General features: G+C 41.9%; 1 protein-coding gene across 1 annotated transcript; it reads right to left on the reverse strand.

Moving 5' to 3' along the window:
• Positions 1–1,674: 1,674 nt before the first annotated feature.
• Positions 1,675–15,802, reverse strand: CALR3 (calreticulin 3). The gene is made up of 10 exons (XM_029912275.1): positions 15,762–15,802; positions 15,465–15,661; positions 13,528–13,629; positions 9,992–10,195; positions 9,096–9,190; positions 6,186–6,395; positions 5,076–5,189; positions 4,848–4,991; positions 3,060–3,152; positions 1,675–1,842 (listed from the first exon to the last, which is right to left on the reverse strand). The coding sequence occupies exons 1-10, from the start codon at positions 15,800–15,802 to the stop codon at positions 1,675–1,677; spliced, it is 1,368 nt and encodes a 455-aa protein (XP_029768135.1).
• Positions 15,803–15,920: the final 118 nt, after the last annotated feature.

The raw sequence follows: 15,920 nt of genomic DNA on the forward strand, positions 1-15,920 counted from the left end.
GTCTGTCAAGAAAAACAAACAGAGAGGAAAAGAATAGCTCAAGATAATATTCAGCTCTATCTAGAACTTTTCATCAGTAGATTTCAAAGTACTTTATAAAGGTCAGTATCATTATCCCTGTTTTACAAATGGGGAAAACTGAGGCACAGAGCAGTGACATGGCTTGCCCAAAGTTACCCACAGGCTAGTAGCAGAGCCAAGAAGAGAATCCTGCTCTATACATGAGGCAACATTGCCTTTACTTAGTCACTCCTCAGCAAACACTTGAGGACTGTTAAGGGACAATGCCAGAACCACTGGCTCCGAGGACTCTGGCTTGATTGTCAGCTGAGTCTAACATTACTGGTTTTGACCAGAAGGGTCAAAGTCTAGAAACGCAGGAGAATAAAAAGCCTATAATAGGGCTTAAAAGGGCCACTCTTCAGGAGAGGGTTCTTCAGGAGAGCTAGAACTGAGACAAAGGAACCACTTTGAAGAAGTTAGACCTGCCTAGGTTACCTCAGGCAATAGTAAGCCTTTAAGTTAGGTAGATTTGCATGTAGACTTTTTACTATTTTAAAATTCTTTTCTCTAAAAGGTTTGTTCCTTCAACAAAATAAATACAATTTTTGCTTTAAGAAAGGTGTTTCATCACTGTATATCACTGGTCACAGACTCCGAAAGGGAAGAGCTGCAGGCCGAACTAAGTTGGACCTGCAGGGGAAGAACAGTACATACACAGGGTTCTATAATCCAAGGCCTGGTCTAGGAGTAGAAGAATTGTGAAATTCCACTCCCAGAAGGCATGAGGAGTGGCATGTCTGAAGGTGCACATAGAGATACTACAAAGGGGCCAGGGAAGCAGCTAGCCCTATAACTATGACACAAGCATAATTACTATGGAAGTTCTTCAAGCCTTCTTTCTTCATTAAGACTTTGTACAATGTTATGTAGCAACATATACTTCACAGATCAGGAATGCTGTCTTTGAAAAAAGTAATTTTTGAAAAAGTTTTTGTGATGAAGAGACAAGGCAGGTGAGGTAATATTTTTGATTAGACCAACTTCTGTTGGTGAGACAGACAAGCTTTCAAGCTCTGTGTAAACTCAAAAGCTTGTCTCTCTCACCAACAGAAGTTGGTCCAATAAAAATATTGCCTCACCCCCCTTGACTCACTAATATCCTGGGACCAACATGGGTACAACACTGAATACAAATTTTGTGATGAAAGGAGAATTTCACGACACAATTTGCATGTATTTTACATTAATATTAATGATGAAAGTATAAAACAGTCTAGCGCCAAAGAGGTTGGTTACAAGACTTCTCACTGCAGAGGAACATACTGTATGCCAACAGCATCAAGAGAAATATAATGGCCCTTCTTTTAGAAATATATACCAAATCCTAACTCAAATACAAAATATGTAATTTAATATATTTTAATAAGGTTTTTTTATTGAATTCTTTCAATTCCATGTTCTATTTACAGGAAACATTTTTCTTAATATCTTCCTGTGCTAGAAATATATATTTAAATCTCATAAAAATGAATAGTTCTAACAAAGTTTTATTAGAGGAAGTTTTAAATATTACTTTCAAATTAGTTATTAAGAATACATCTGAACCTCTATACAACAAATTAGAGAAACGCCAAACTTTAGCGATTTCTTTGAAGTCTTTTTAAATAAGAATTAAAGCTCCTCCTTCTTCACAGTTATCCTGTTCAATTTAGTCTTTCCAGATTCTTTTTGCTTTTCTACCTTCCTGTTAAACCTTTCCCTAAAACGCTTTTCTTCTTTTGCCCTTTCCCTTTTCTTTTCTTCTTCAGTCTGTTTTATGTTCATTTTCTCTTCAGGGTCCTGAAGAAATAATGAAAAGGTCAGTTCACAGTAAATGTCATTTTGGGTCCAATTCTGCCAGCCCTCTGTGTACTGAATTTACATTGAAGTCAATAGGAGGGAGTTTGCCAATACAGGAATTGCAAGGGCCTTTATTTTTAATGGGCATCTAAACTTCCTTACAGAACCATCTTTCCAAACTACACACGTAGATTATACTTTAGCAGCAAATGTTTGTTGAACTATTGGTTGTTTTCTTAAAATGGAAGATCTGCTACAAGAATACAGGGGGCCAGATTCTGTCCCTGGCCCCTATAGAGCCCTCAGCAGCAAATGGGGCTTCAACAGCCAGAGGGGAAACTGTCCCCAGGGTAGAAGTTGCATAGGGCTGACATGCTCTATGCTATCCCCACCATGCTGGAAGTAGGAATAAACGTGTGGAGGACAGGAAGAGGAGTGGGTGTAGTGTTCAGCATTATGGCTTTTCTGGGCTGCAGAGCAACCCATTTGCAGCCATAGGGAGGCTGTTGTAAGGCTGCGCTGGCCACAGGAGGCAGCAGAATCAGGACATTTATTCCAGAAAGAACAAACCGTAAATTATTAGTAACTTAGGGCTAAAGTCTGACCTCAGTACAACCCTATAAATGTCAGTGGGATTGCAGGAGTGTACATGAAAAATCTAATTATTATTATTGTAATTATTGAATCATAGATTACGTGCCTGGCACTATTCTAGAAAAAAATATCCAAGTAAGTTCCTTGGGGCTTTAAGCAACTTTTGTGTTCTCTTGACCCTAGGCTGCTCCAAGGGCCAGAGAGGCTCCTAGCAACAACCTGTTGGAGCTACTTTATTGCCGCAGTGCAGTCTTGATTATTTGCAGCACTATGTGCTCTGTGACCCTTTCCCCAGCATACTCACTTCACCAGGGCTTCTGAGGGGGTCCACGGAAGGCAACCTTATGGCTAGGGTGACCAGCTGTCCCGTTTTTAAAGGGACGGTCCCATTTTTTGGGACTTTTTCTTATATAGGTGCCTATTACCCCCCACCCCGTCCCATTTTTTCGCTATCTGGTAACCCCACTTATGGCGATCTTCCACAGTGTCTGAAGCAGGGGAATCCTTGCCTTGACTAGATACAGAGATTTTAGGACCCCTTTGTACTATTCCAGCCCTTTTACCTGCAAAACGGGGCCAGAATGGGCGGGGTGCCCTGGGGTGGTGAAGAGCTCATCCATTACCTTTGTTTCACCCCAGGTGTCGTCTCCAAAGTCTTCTGCATATTGTTCATCATCTGTGATCAAGAAGTTATCAAAAATTGTTCCAGCTCTCACCTGCAGTGGAAAACAAAAATCACATTTTATTTATGTTCCCTGTTCATAATTTTAATCTCATTCCTTTTTATTGGTTGTTACTTAATCAGGATGATATTACTGAATATTTTCCTGTACTCAGGGCCCCATGTATTCCTCAAAGTCGCTGCAGAATTTGCTAAGGAATTCACCCTTGTTGCAGAACTATGCTCCAGAATCCAAGGCCTTGTCTTCAGTTGTTTAAACAAAATTTGTTGGTTTAGACCGCAATTCTAGTTAGGGCTGTCAAGCGATTAAAAAAAAATTATTAATCGCGACTAATCACGCTGTGAAACAACAATAGAATACCATTTATTTTAAATATTTTTGGATATTTACTACATTTTCAAATATATTAATTTCAGTTACAACACAGAATACAAAATGTACAGTACTAACTTTATATTTATTTTTTATTACAAATATTTGCACTGTAAAAAACAAAAAGTATTGTATTTTTCAATTCACCTCAGACAAGTACTGCAGTACAATCTCTTGTTCATGAAAGTTGAACTTACAAATGTTAAATTATGTACAAAAAAACCTGCATTCAAAAATAAGACAATGTAAAACTTTAGAGCCTACAAGTCCATTCAGTCCTACTTCTTGGTCAGCCAATCACTCAGACAAACAAGGGTGGTTACAATTTGCAGGAGATAATGTTGCCTGCTTCTTGTTTACAATGTCTCCTGAAAGTGAGAACAGGCATTCACATTGCACTGTTGTAGCTGGCGTTGCAAGATATTTACGTGCCAGATGTGCTAAAGACTCATATGTCCCTTCATGCTTCAACCACCATTCCAGAGGACATGCTTCCATGCTGATGATGGGTTCTGCCTGATAACGATCCAAAGCAGTGCAGACTGATCCTGTCTTGCTGTGGGGTGGTGGGGCTAGGGGCTTCTGCCCAATGGGGAGGGGTGTCTCAGGGCTTCAGACCTGTGGGAGACGCCTGCTGGGGCTCAGGACTTCAGCAGGAGCAGGGCAGAAGCCCCAAGCCCCTAGGCCCACCACCCCACTGCAGGGCAGAATCCCTGAGTCCCGGCAGACATGTCTGGTTCTCGAATTTCTGAAGATTATCGTATGCAGCTTAGCGGGTCAATAAGTTTGGCCATCCCTGATATATTTAAAAGAATGAAGCTCTTGAATAAAAGATTGAACTGTTTTAAACAAATATTCTGATTTCTTTTACCACTACCTATAAAAAATATACAGGTTTAAAAGACATTTGTGATCAACTCTGCTCCCAGGCTAAAACCAAGTTATAAATTATTATTTTTTTAAATTATTTGTAATAATTATTTATTTTTATACAAAACTTATTGTATTGTTTTATTATTTATACTTATTTGTATTATTTTTTAATACAAAACTTAATAAAACTTTTGCTTTGTGAATGTGTCAACACATGCACATACTTCATAACAGCATTTATAAAATTATAAATTGAGTAGAACTGTTTATGTCCCTCATTTGTTAGTACATCTGGAGATAATTATGATTCAAACAAATGGCTAAAAATACCTATTGATATGAGGGTATGTTAAAAACATCGGCATGATCCAACTCCCAACTAAGTAGATGATGTGTATATGCAAGGGCAGAACACATGGTTGCATAGTTAAGGACAGGAAGCTCTTTAATTTCCAGTTTCTGTAATAATTAAAAACAACTGACCTGCCAAAGATCTAGTCCAATTATGCTAATGTTCTCATAGCTATAGATATTGAAGTCTGGTGAGTAGTTTGGGTTTTCAATCTGTGGACACGGCCAAACTCCTTTATAATTTGGGTTATCAATCTTCCTTGGTTTCCATTCACCCTGTAACAAACCACATGTTCTGAACACTGTCACCAAAAGAATAGTCAACTTGAACATGTTATACATAAATAGAATGATTTATACTCTGTATAGTGGATTCTTGATCATAGGAGGTTGCCATTCTCCGTTTGTTGCATTATCCCAATCTTCAGGTTTTTCAGCGCTAGTATCCAGAATGTATTCAGGTTCATCCCAATCCTTTAAAAATATCCAGAAGATAAAGGAAGTAAAATTATCTGGGCTTTATATTCCTACTATGAGGCAAGATGCCATATTGTTTCCCCAAACAATTCAGCTATGAAAGATTTTTTTATCATATAATTTTAATAGAATAAACAGATGATCTCCTTTTCAGGAAAAGGAAACCCTCACATACTGGCCAATTCAGTAGATATAAAGGTGCTCTTTGCATAATCTGGACAAAAAGGGAAAACTAGAAAATATTAAAATTTATATTTAGAACCTTGATTTACGGTTAAAGCTTGGGGTGGTCTAGTGTAGTGTTAGGCAATGCAAAATCAGAGAGTTGGGTTCAATCTCTTGTCCTGGTCATTTGTGTCCTGAATTGTTAGACGTTGGGCTTGCTGGAGGGGGCTTTTGTTTAAATCCTAACCTCATTATGCATGTTTACCCAATCTGAACCTTTGAAGATTGCTCATATAAACAGGCTAACAGAGGGTTAATTGTTTTGGGCTGTAATTAACATGGTAAGGCAACTCACTGTAGGTCTAATCCAAAACACATTAAAGTCAATCTGATCCTCTCCTCATATAAGCAACCCTCATCATCTGGTCATGTAATTTTTAAAATGACAAGAAAATTTCAGTTACTAACATAGTGTATATATCTGAGGAATGGATGGGGCACTTTCTGTTAGCCTTGATAACAGGCCAACTTTGGTACAGAGATGTGCAGCAGTGGAGCTGGGTATCTCCCAGTTTAGGGTCCTTGCAAAGTACTTCTGAGTTAAATAATCATATTTCCATGACATGCAGCTGCTATGCACAGAACACCTTGGCCCAGAGAAGTTTCTCCAGGTTCAATTTCACTGTATACTGGAAGTAGCTCTACCTGATTATATGAACAGTAGTAACAAATCTGGGTTCAATTATAATGAAATAATCAGATATTTCTGACATTTATGTACTTCCTCAAAAATACAGGACAGAGGAATATTCAGGAAAAAGAAACCACCTCAGGCTTGACATCATTTGGATCATCAATTTGGGGTACATCATCCCAATCCTTGGGTTTCTTTGCTGTAGGATCATTTATTTTCCTTGGTGGCAAGAAATTCCAATCATCTTCTAAGTTGCCTGATTCAATGATTTCATTATCAATTTTTACTTCATAAGTCTGATCTGGTCTTAAAATTAGTGTATATAAATGAGTGAATCCATCAACCTATAAATTTTAAAGAAAGGAAGTTAAATGTTTTCTGCTGCCATTTAGAAGTACCACTAAAACATGTAGCTTTTAGAACCAGTATTGCATCAGAATCACATTACAGCAGAAAATCCATCATAAACAGGCTCAAACAAGAAAAACTCCCAAGGACTTTTATATTGGCTAAACATGAAAAGATATTTATACAAAAAGCAATCTAATTTGCCAGCAATCTTGTACGTTTCTCCTGCTATTTTTGAATATATGTGTTTGAATAAGAGCTTTCTCCCTTTATAGCCATTTTCTCATGCTTAGACCTGCAGTAAAGACAATACTTTGTGAATGGCATCTTAAATCTTGCCTTTGAAATGACTGTTGTCATAAATTTGGCATTATGATTTGTTTGCAGGATTATGCAAGATAAAAAAGTTTAATTAAAAATCTTTGTTAAAGTCAGAAATATATCTGATCATTTGAAAAAGCAGCAAGAGAAAAAAGTAACTGAGTCTACATTTTAAATATGAAACATCTGAACTTTTTCCCCCTTTGTGAAAATCTCTGTCTTGACTCTAAACTAAAATGGCATGAAGGGGCAGGAGGGAAAGCTTTGAACTGTTATTGGCTTACTCTTCTGTGTGGCAGTCAGAGCAGGATTGATGGAGTCCAGAGTAAGCACTGTCTATCCCGGCTTAGCCATAGGAAGCGTTATAATATAGAGAGCATAAGGTGGATAGTGATGGAAAGGGTATATAAAACAAAAAACAACCACAATCCAAAAATACCTTCCTAATTTATATCCCAGACAAAAACAAAGATGGGTTAAGGTTGAAAGTACATATCAGTAACTTATGGGTAAAAAACATTACAGGGATGTTGTAACTATACCAAAAGCAGGGCTGGCTCCAGGCACCAGCGCAGGAAGCAGGTGCTTGGGGCGGCCAATGGAAAGGGGCGGCACGTCCGGGTCTTCAGTGGCAATTTGGCGGCGGGTCCCTCAGTCCCCCTCGGAGGGAAGGACTGGCCGCCAAAGAATGAAGCGGCGCGGTAGAGCAGCCGCCGAAGTGCCGCCAATCACGGCTTTTTTTCCCCCCCTTTCTCTTCGCCGCTTGGGGCGTCAAAAAACCTGGAGCCGGCCCTGACCAAAAGAAAGCATTACAAATCCAGGAAATTCAGTTAAGGAATTTAAATTAGAAATTCAAACATGTTAAACTAAGAAATGCACAATATAAGGTTCTAAAGCAGAGGTGGGCAAACTATGGCCCGCGGCCCACATCTGGCCTGCGGGACCGTCCTGCCCGGCCCCCAAGCTCCTGGCTCGGGAGGCTAGCCCCCGGCCCCTCCCCTGCTGTTCCTCCTCCCCTGCAGCCTCAGCTCGCCCCGCCGCCGGGGCAATGCTCCTGGGGCAGCACAGCTGCAGAGCCAGGCCTGACCTGGTGCTCTGTGCTGCGTGGTGGCGGCGGCGGCTGTAGTGCCACCAGCCACCGGTGCTCCAGGCAGCGCGGGAAGGGAGCAGGGGGGGGGGGTAGGGTGGGGGGGGGGCGGGGGGGGGGGAACAGGGAGTTTAATGGGGGCAGGAGTCCTGAAGGGGGCGGTCAGGAAGGAGAGGGGGGTTGGATGGAGCGGCAGGGGGCAGTCAGGGGCAGGGGTTCCGGGGGCAGTCAGGGGACAGGGAGAAGGGGTGGTTGGATGGGGCAGGAGTCCCAGGGGGGCCGTCAGGAATGAGAGGAGGGGTTGGATGGGGCGGTGGGAGTCCGGGGGTGGTCAGGGGACAGGGAGCGGGGGGTGTGTGTGTGGATGGGGCAGGGGTCCCGGGGGGACTGTCAGGGAACAGGGGGGTTTGGAGTCCAGGGGGAGGAGGCAGACAGGAGGTGGGGGCCGGGCTATGACCCCCTCCCCTAACCGGCCCTCCATACAATTTATGAAACCCAATGCAGCCTTCAGGCCAAAAAGTTTGCACACCCGTTCTAAAGCAACCTGAAGTCTGCCCTGTAGTGATGCTATGTGTTAACCATACAACAAGAGTAAATCATTTTAATGTTTGTAGTCCCAAATTAGATTAAAATTTTTTTTTAAAGACTTTAGATTTTTTTGCCATATAAGTCATACTGTACCCCTTTCAGGAGTCTGATTTGTCCTGCATACCCCAAGTTTCACCTCACTTAAAAGCTACAGGGGGCCTGCGAAGCTAAGATACATGCTTCAGCCTCCACTGGGGCTTGGGCCGAAGAATATAATTTAGCTTTGCAGGGCTGCCTGTGGCATTGCCCTGCTTGCCACCCCCCAATGCCAGCCCTGCACTTGCAACACCCCTAAACCCATCCTATGACCCCCCTGGGGGTGGGGGGTCGCAATCCCCCAGGTTGCAAAACATTGATCTAGATGAGCTGATGTACCCCCTGGAAGACCTCTGTGTACTCCCTGGGGTACATGCACCCCTGGTTGAGAACCACTGATATAAGTGATGTAAGCTTGAACGAGCATATTTTTCAAACAAAAAATGAGGTTGAATCCCTGCTTTAAATGCAAAATGGAACTCAAACTTAACTATTGAGTTGTAACTAGTGCCTCCATAATGTGTTTAATATGACAGATCTTTAAATTATTATTAACTTTAAAGAGGCACTCTCACTAATCTAAATGCAGCTATTAGGTGAATTTTAACATGAAATTCCTGAAATTAGTTAACAATCTTTACAACTTTTATATTCTAGCATTTACCTTGCATCTGATTCGTTTCTTCATTGGATGAGGTTTACTCTTGTAATTTAAAATAACATGGACTTTCTTTGTTTCAGATCCACAAATATCTGGTCCTACAAAAAATTTCATACTGTCTATTCTTAACTTCTTTATACATATACAGTTTGCTTATCTCATGTCTTTCTCCCCCCTCCCTCCCCCCCCCCTTTTTTTTTTTTTTTTTTACTGCCAATAGACAGCCCTCAATTCCACATGCCACTTGATGGATTCCCATTTTTGCTTGCATTGCTTCTCTTCCCATCTCTAGACCTGCCTCAAAATTATATTCTGATTTTACTAACCAAACATTGTTTTAGGGCTTGAGTCTCCTGCAGTCCTAATACAGGCAAAAATCATATAGAAATCCACTGCCAACTGCAGTTACCCATATCCTATATCATATGACATGTTGATAGAACTATCTGTGTGCCAGACTGGCTATTCAACTGATAAGTCTTTGGACTAAAATTTCCTTTGAGATACACATGTCCAATTCCCAGTGACTTAATGGGAGTTACATGTGAATATATGAGGGCAAATTTTGGACCATCATTGGGATTATCAAAAGCCCTATGACTGAAATAATCTTACTGGACCTTTGGCTTAATTCTAAAAACACTCTAAACAATTTCTTAACTGATTAAGGGACACAAATGAATGTTAAATCATTTCTAATTTCAATTTGTATTTTGACAATTCATGCTTAAAAATATCTGAACCACAGAGATGCTGAATTGCTGACCAGTCACAGGATTTTTATCTTATTAGGGAAGTCTTGTATTAAATCTTTTGCTGTACCAGTTCTAGATCTGTCTTTGAAGAACTGTGCAGCTATTGTGACAATATTTTAGCAATGCACATGTAACTAAACTCACCAAACATTATGTAATACTGTGAATCTCCACTCATATTTTTCTGATCCAAGTTTGAGGAAAAGATCTTAATATATCCACCACCACAATCTATCTTCTGCTCATGTTTTACTGTGTACTGAATTACCAGAGATTTTCCTTTATTGCTAAATGGTTTAAATCGTGATGAAATGGCATAAAATTTAGAATTTTCGCTAGTTTGTAGACCTATAAAGACATTAATATTTGCATATGGTAACACAATACTTATGTTTTGTTTTCATCTGCTATTATTAAAATCATTAATTTTAATTATATTAGAATAAGAATGCAGGACATCTCTGTAAAGGCAAATAAATTAATATTGATTCAAAAAATCTATACTGGATGGGTGCAAAAACTCATGGTTCAGCTTTCTTCATTTAAATTGAAAGTAGGGGACAAATTCTCCTGTCATTTACACTGTTATAAATTCAAAGTAACTCTATGGCACTAAACTTACTTTGGCTTTACAAATGTGTAATCAAGAGTAGAGTTTAGCCTTATCATTTTCCTCACCAAACTAATGCTAGATGTATTAAAATCAGCCAATTTTAAACATTGACAAAACATCACATGCAAAAAAAAATGACTTAACCAGACACAGTTTTAAATGAAATCACAAAAAACAGTTGGCACCTAATATATGTGAATTAATAATTTGTGTAAAAAACAAACAGCAAAACATGTTTTTAATTTGTATCATAAGTGATCCATAAACATGAGGAAATCTTTGAGGGGGTCAACAAACAGGGGGAGAAAGGTGATCCAGTGGATATAGTGTACTTGGACTTTCAGAATGCCTTTGACAAGGTCCCTCCTTCACCAAAGGCTCTTAAGCAAACTAAGTAGTCATGAGATAAGAGGGAAGATTCTCTCGTGGATCAGTACTGGTTAAAATATAAAAAATAAAGGGTAGGAAAAACAGTTTCACATTGAAAAGTGGTAAATAGCAGGGTCCCCCAAAGATCTGAACTGGGACCAGTGCTGTTCAATGTATTCATAAGTGATCTGGAGAAAGGGACAAACAGTGAGGTAGCAAAATTTGCAGATGATACAAAATGGCTAAAGAGAGTTAGGTCCAAAGCTGACTGTGAAGAATTACAGAGGATTCTCACAAAACTGGTTGACTGGGCCACAAAATGGCAGATGAAATTCAATGTTGATAAATGGAAAGTAATGCACATGGGGAAAAAATAATCCTAACTATATAGTACATACAAAATGATGGGGTCTAAATTAGCTGTTACCACTGAAGAAAGAGAGATCATGGAGTCATTGTGGATTGTTTGCTGACATCTGCTCAACATGCAGCGGCCGTCAAAAAAGCTAACAGAATATTAGGAACCATTAGAAAAGAGATAGATATAAGACAGAAAATATCATAACACCACTATATAAATCCATGGTATGCTCACATCTTGAATACTATGTGTGCAGTTCTGGTCACCCAATCTCAAAAAAGATATATTAGAATTGGAAAAAGTACAAGAATAGCAACAAAAATGCTTAGGGGTATGGAACAGCTTCCATATGAGGAGAGATTAAAAAGACTGGGACTCTTCAGTTTAGAAAAGAGATGACAAAGGAGAGATGTGATAGAGGTCTATAAAGTCACGAATGGTAAAGAAAAAGTGAATAAAGAAGTGTTATTTACCCCTTCACATAACACAAGAACCAGGGATCACCCTATTAAATTAATAGGCAACAAACAAGGAAGTACTGCTTCACACAATGCACAGTCAACCTGTGGAACTCATTGTCAGTGGATGTTGTGAAGGCCAAAACTATAACTGGGTTCAAAAAAGAATTAGATAAATTCATGGAGGATAGGTACATTAATGGCAATTAGCCAAGATGTCAGGGATAGAACCCCATACTTTTGGTGTTCCTAAACCTGTGACTGCCAGACAGGGGATGTATCATTCAGTAAATTGTCCTGTTCATTCCCTCTGAAGCATGTGTCACCGGCCACTGTCAGAAAACAGGATATTGGGCTAGACGGACCCTTGTTCTGACCCAATATGGCCATTCTTATGTTTTCCTTCTATGGTACCTATCTTAGATGTTTCTGTCATTCTAGTATGTAAGCACTTTATGGATTTCACGTAAGCCTTATAATGTCTTATATGAAACTCAGTTTTATTTATGAAATCTCTAAATGTGCTGAGAATGCATGTGGGTTTATATTACTTATTATTTTTATTTATTTATATTACCAGAGGACTATGAACGCTAGTCATGGACCAGGACCCCATTGTGCTAGGTACTGTACAAACACAGAGCAAAAAAAATGGTCCATGCCCCCAAAAGCTTACTATCTAAATATAAGAGGAGAGACAACAGATGGATACAAACAGAGGAATACAAGGAAACGAGACAATATTGGTCAGCATGATAGGCAGTGGTATCAGCACACCAGCAGCCTAATCACTGTCAAGTTTTTTGTAGGCATCACAGTAAAGGAGAGTTTAGAGGAGGGTTTTTAATGTGGATAATGAGGTGGCTTTGCAGATGTTTATACAAGCACCTCCCAAGAGTGAGGGGGCGCATGGGAGAAAACACAAACGTGCTTATTTAAACATTTAACAAGTGGGCAATAGAGGCTGGCATCATGGGCCAGTCAGAAGTGAGAGTCAACAGCTTGATAGTGAATGAGATGATAGGTAGAGCGGATACAGAATATGCAGCACCTGGAAAGTCAAAACAAGCAACTTATATTTGATGTGACTGAGATGGGGAGCCAGTGGAGGGACGTGAAGAGATGGTTGACATGGTCAAAACAATGGGGTAATAACATTATCTTTATTGCAACTTTCTGAATGGATATGAGCAGGGCAACACTGCATTTGTTAAGGAAGTTGCCGTAATCAAGACGCAAGATGAGAGCTTAGACAAGAGTTTTAGCTGTGTGGATGTATTTTAGCTATATTATGCAGAAAAAAATCAGTAAGATTTAGCTTGGATGTGAAGACCTACAGAGAGATCCATACAGAAGATGACCTCCAGGTTAGGGGCCTGAGTGAGCGACAGACAGGATGCTGTCACCATCCACAGTGGTCAAGAAAGGAGGTAGAAGGAATGGCTTGGATGAAAGATTAGGAGCTTTGCTTTAGCCATGTTGAGCTTGAGCTGATATCTAGACATCGACAAGGAGACATCAGAGAAACAGATTGATATTTTAGTCTGTACAGGAGATAAAGATGGAGTAGAGAAGTAGATCTGAGAGTCACCAGATGTAGTTGAATTTATGTTTGCAGATAAGATTACTAAAAGATAAGGTGTAAAGGGAGAAGTGAAAGAGACCAAGGGCAGGGCCCTGTGGAACCCCCGCATAAAGTTGGAAGGTGAATGAGGAGGATCATCTGAAGGACACAATGAAGAAAGAGATTAGAGAGGTAGGAAGAGAACCAGGAGAAGACAGAGTCATGGAAGCCAAAAGAGGACATTTCAAGAAGACCATGTCAATTATTAACAATGTATGCAGTCCTAATAACACATTTTAAATGAAATGCACAAACCTTTATCTCTGACTGCATCTCCATAAAACTTCCCAGCTGTTAGTCTAAATTTCCCATAATCGGATTTATATTGAGAATTCATCCATCTGTCTTGCCATTTAACTGTTAAATAATATTAAATATTAGTAATCTGATACCAATAGAAACATTTAGGCCACTAAATGAATTAAAATGACACAGACAAGGACTTTTTCAAATTTTAAAAATCTTTTTGAAACATACTGTTATATACAAAAACTCCTCAGAAGTTTGAAAATGAAATCTGTTCCCTTACTCATTATTACCTTTTGTTATTATGGAGTAAATGAATCATAGAATTATAGGGCTGGAAGGGACCTCAAGAGGTCATCTAATCCAGTCCCCTGCACTCATGGCAGAAGAGTAATGGACTGTTCACACTCACTTTTTTTTTTTTTAAAAAGCATTTATTTCAGGGGAAGAAAGGTGAAACTACTTATAAAGAATTGAGTGAAATTTTTAAAGCAAAAAAAGTGGGGGCAAATTCTGATAGGCCCCCACTATCAAGGGGTAAAAGTGTCTTCAGCAACTTCTCAAAGGGCCAGAAGTGACAGATCTGGTCTCCCAGTGAAGTGGATCTGAACTGAACACCGCAGAACACCGTGAGGTGTATTTAAGACAGGAAGCTGCTTAATATGGTGGTGTGGGACACAAGTTTGCTGCCTCTAATCTGGAGCCAGTACATCCTGTGCAATAACCCCTTCCGTGTGCTGAGAAGAGCTGAACTGAGTTATCTATTTATCCAGGACCTCTCCCAGAGTCCCAGACTCTTCCCACAACCCCTAGGAATCACTCCTTTCTAAAAACATCTCCCCAACCTGGGGTTCTCTGTTCACCCAGCAGGAATTGCACCCCCAACTCTCATGGCCTTAGAAATTCCCCACCCTGGATATCCCCTTTAATTAGGGTTGACAGGTGTCCAGTTTTTGACTGGAACACCCAGTCGAAAGGGGACCCTGGCAGCTCTCGTCAGCACCGCTGACTGGGCCGTTAAAAGTCCAGTCAGCAGTGCAAAGGCAGGCTCCTCCCTGCCCTGGCCCCACAGAGTTCCCGGAAGTGGATAGCATGTTCCTGCGGCCCCTAGCTGCAGGGGCGATCAGGGAAGCTCTGTGCACTGCCCTCATCCCGAGTGCTGGCTCCGCACCTCCCACTGGCTTGGAATCGCGGCCAATGGGAGCTGCAGGGGTGGCACTTGAGGGCACGGGCAGCAGGCACCATGCAGAGCCTCCCGCTCGTCCCGTGCCTAGGAGTCAGACATGCCATCCGCTTCCAGGGGCAGCACGGAGCCAGGGCAGGCAGAGAGCCTGCCTTAGCCCCGCTGCACTGCTGACCAGGAGCCACCTGAGGTAAGCACTGCTTGGCTGGAGCCCGAACCTCAGCCCCCAGCCCTGAGCCCACTCCCGCACTCCAAACCCCTTGGCCCCAGCAGAGCCCCTTCCTGCCCCCCAAACCCTTAATCCCTGGCCCCACACCAGAGCCCACCCCCCCAGCCAGATCCCTCACCCTCTCCTGCACCCCAACTCTCTGCCCTAGTCTGAAGCCCCCCCCCCACTGGAGCCCTCACCCTCTCCCACACACCAACCTCCTGCCCAGCCCAGTGAAAGTGAGTCAGGGTTGGGGAGAGCAAGTGAGGGAGGGGGGATGGACTGGGGGAGGGGCCCTCACGGTGAGGCAGGGCAGAAGTGTTCAGTTTTGTGTGATTAGAAAATTGGCAACCCGACCCTTAATCTCTCTCGGAAACGCCCTTTCCCCTCAGGACTCACATACCACAGTGACCTGGGGGGCAACAATGGGCACTTTCCCACTGACCCTACCCCACACCGGTTCATCTCCACCTATCAACCCAACCTCTTGGTCACGCTCCCCTCTCCTCACAGGACTCTCCCCATTCCCTCTCCGATCTCCTCCCTCCTCGTCACCTCCATCCATAAACTGCTCCCGGAAATACACGACGGCGCGGGCGGCGCTGAGCGCTGCCCAGAAAAGCAGGGCGAGGGCCAAGGGCCCCATTTCTAGACCGGTCCCGCTTCCCCTGGCAGGGAAGCAGTATTCATCCGCGCAGCCCGGGAACAACTGTAACCGAACCAAACGCCGTCGCCAGCTAATCTGCCGGCGCCTGTCTGCCTGCCCTCGAGCCTCACGACGGAGTCACAGTTGATTGGTCCTTGCCCTCGCGCTTCACGCCAATGCAGGTGCTAATTGGTCCAAATCCTCACGTCAACTCAGGGGCTGTTTGGTTCGTATTCTCGCGCCTCATGCTGGAGAGGGCTCTGATTGGTTTAGAGCCGTGAAGGCGCGCGGGCGGACTATCAGGCGCCTCCTGCCGGTCCGGCCCGCCCACTCCAGGACGTAATGTGTGCTGGGACTCGTAGTCT

Source organism: Terrapene carolina, unplaced genomic scaffold (assembly GCF_002925995.2).
Source record: "Terrapene carolina triunguis isolate 2854851 unplaced genomic scaffold, T_m_triunguis-2.0 Scaffold194, whole genome shotgun sequence".
In the NCBI taxonomy this organism is placed as follows: domain Eukaryota; kingdom Metazoa; phylum Chordata; order Testudines; family Emydidae; genus Terrapene; species Terrapene triunguis.

Coding starts and splice junctions, on each gene's coding strand:
- CALR3 (XM_029912275.1), bottom strand. CDS start 15,802: ATGAGGCGCGAGAATACGAACCAAACAGCCCCTGAGTTGAC. Junction 10,196..13,527: donor AGATGCAGTCAGAGATAAAG/GTTTGTGCATTT, acceptor ATGTCTTTATAG/GTCTACAAACTAGCGAAAAT. Junction 5,190..6,185: donor CAAATGATGTCAAGCCTGAG/GTGGTTTCTTTT, acceptor ATATTTTTAAAG/GATTGGGATGAACCTGAATA.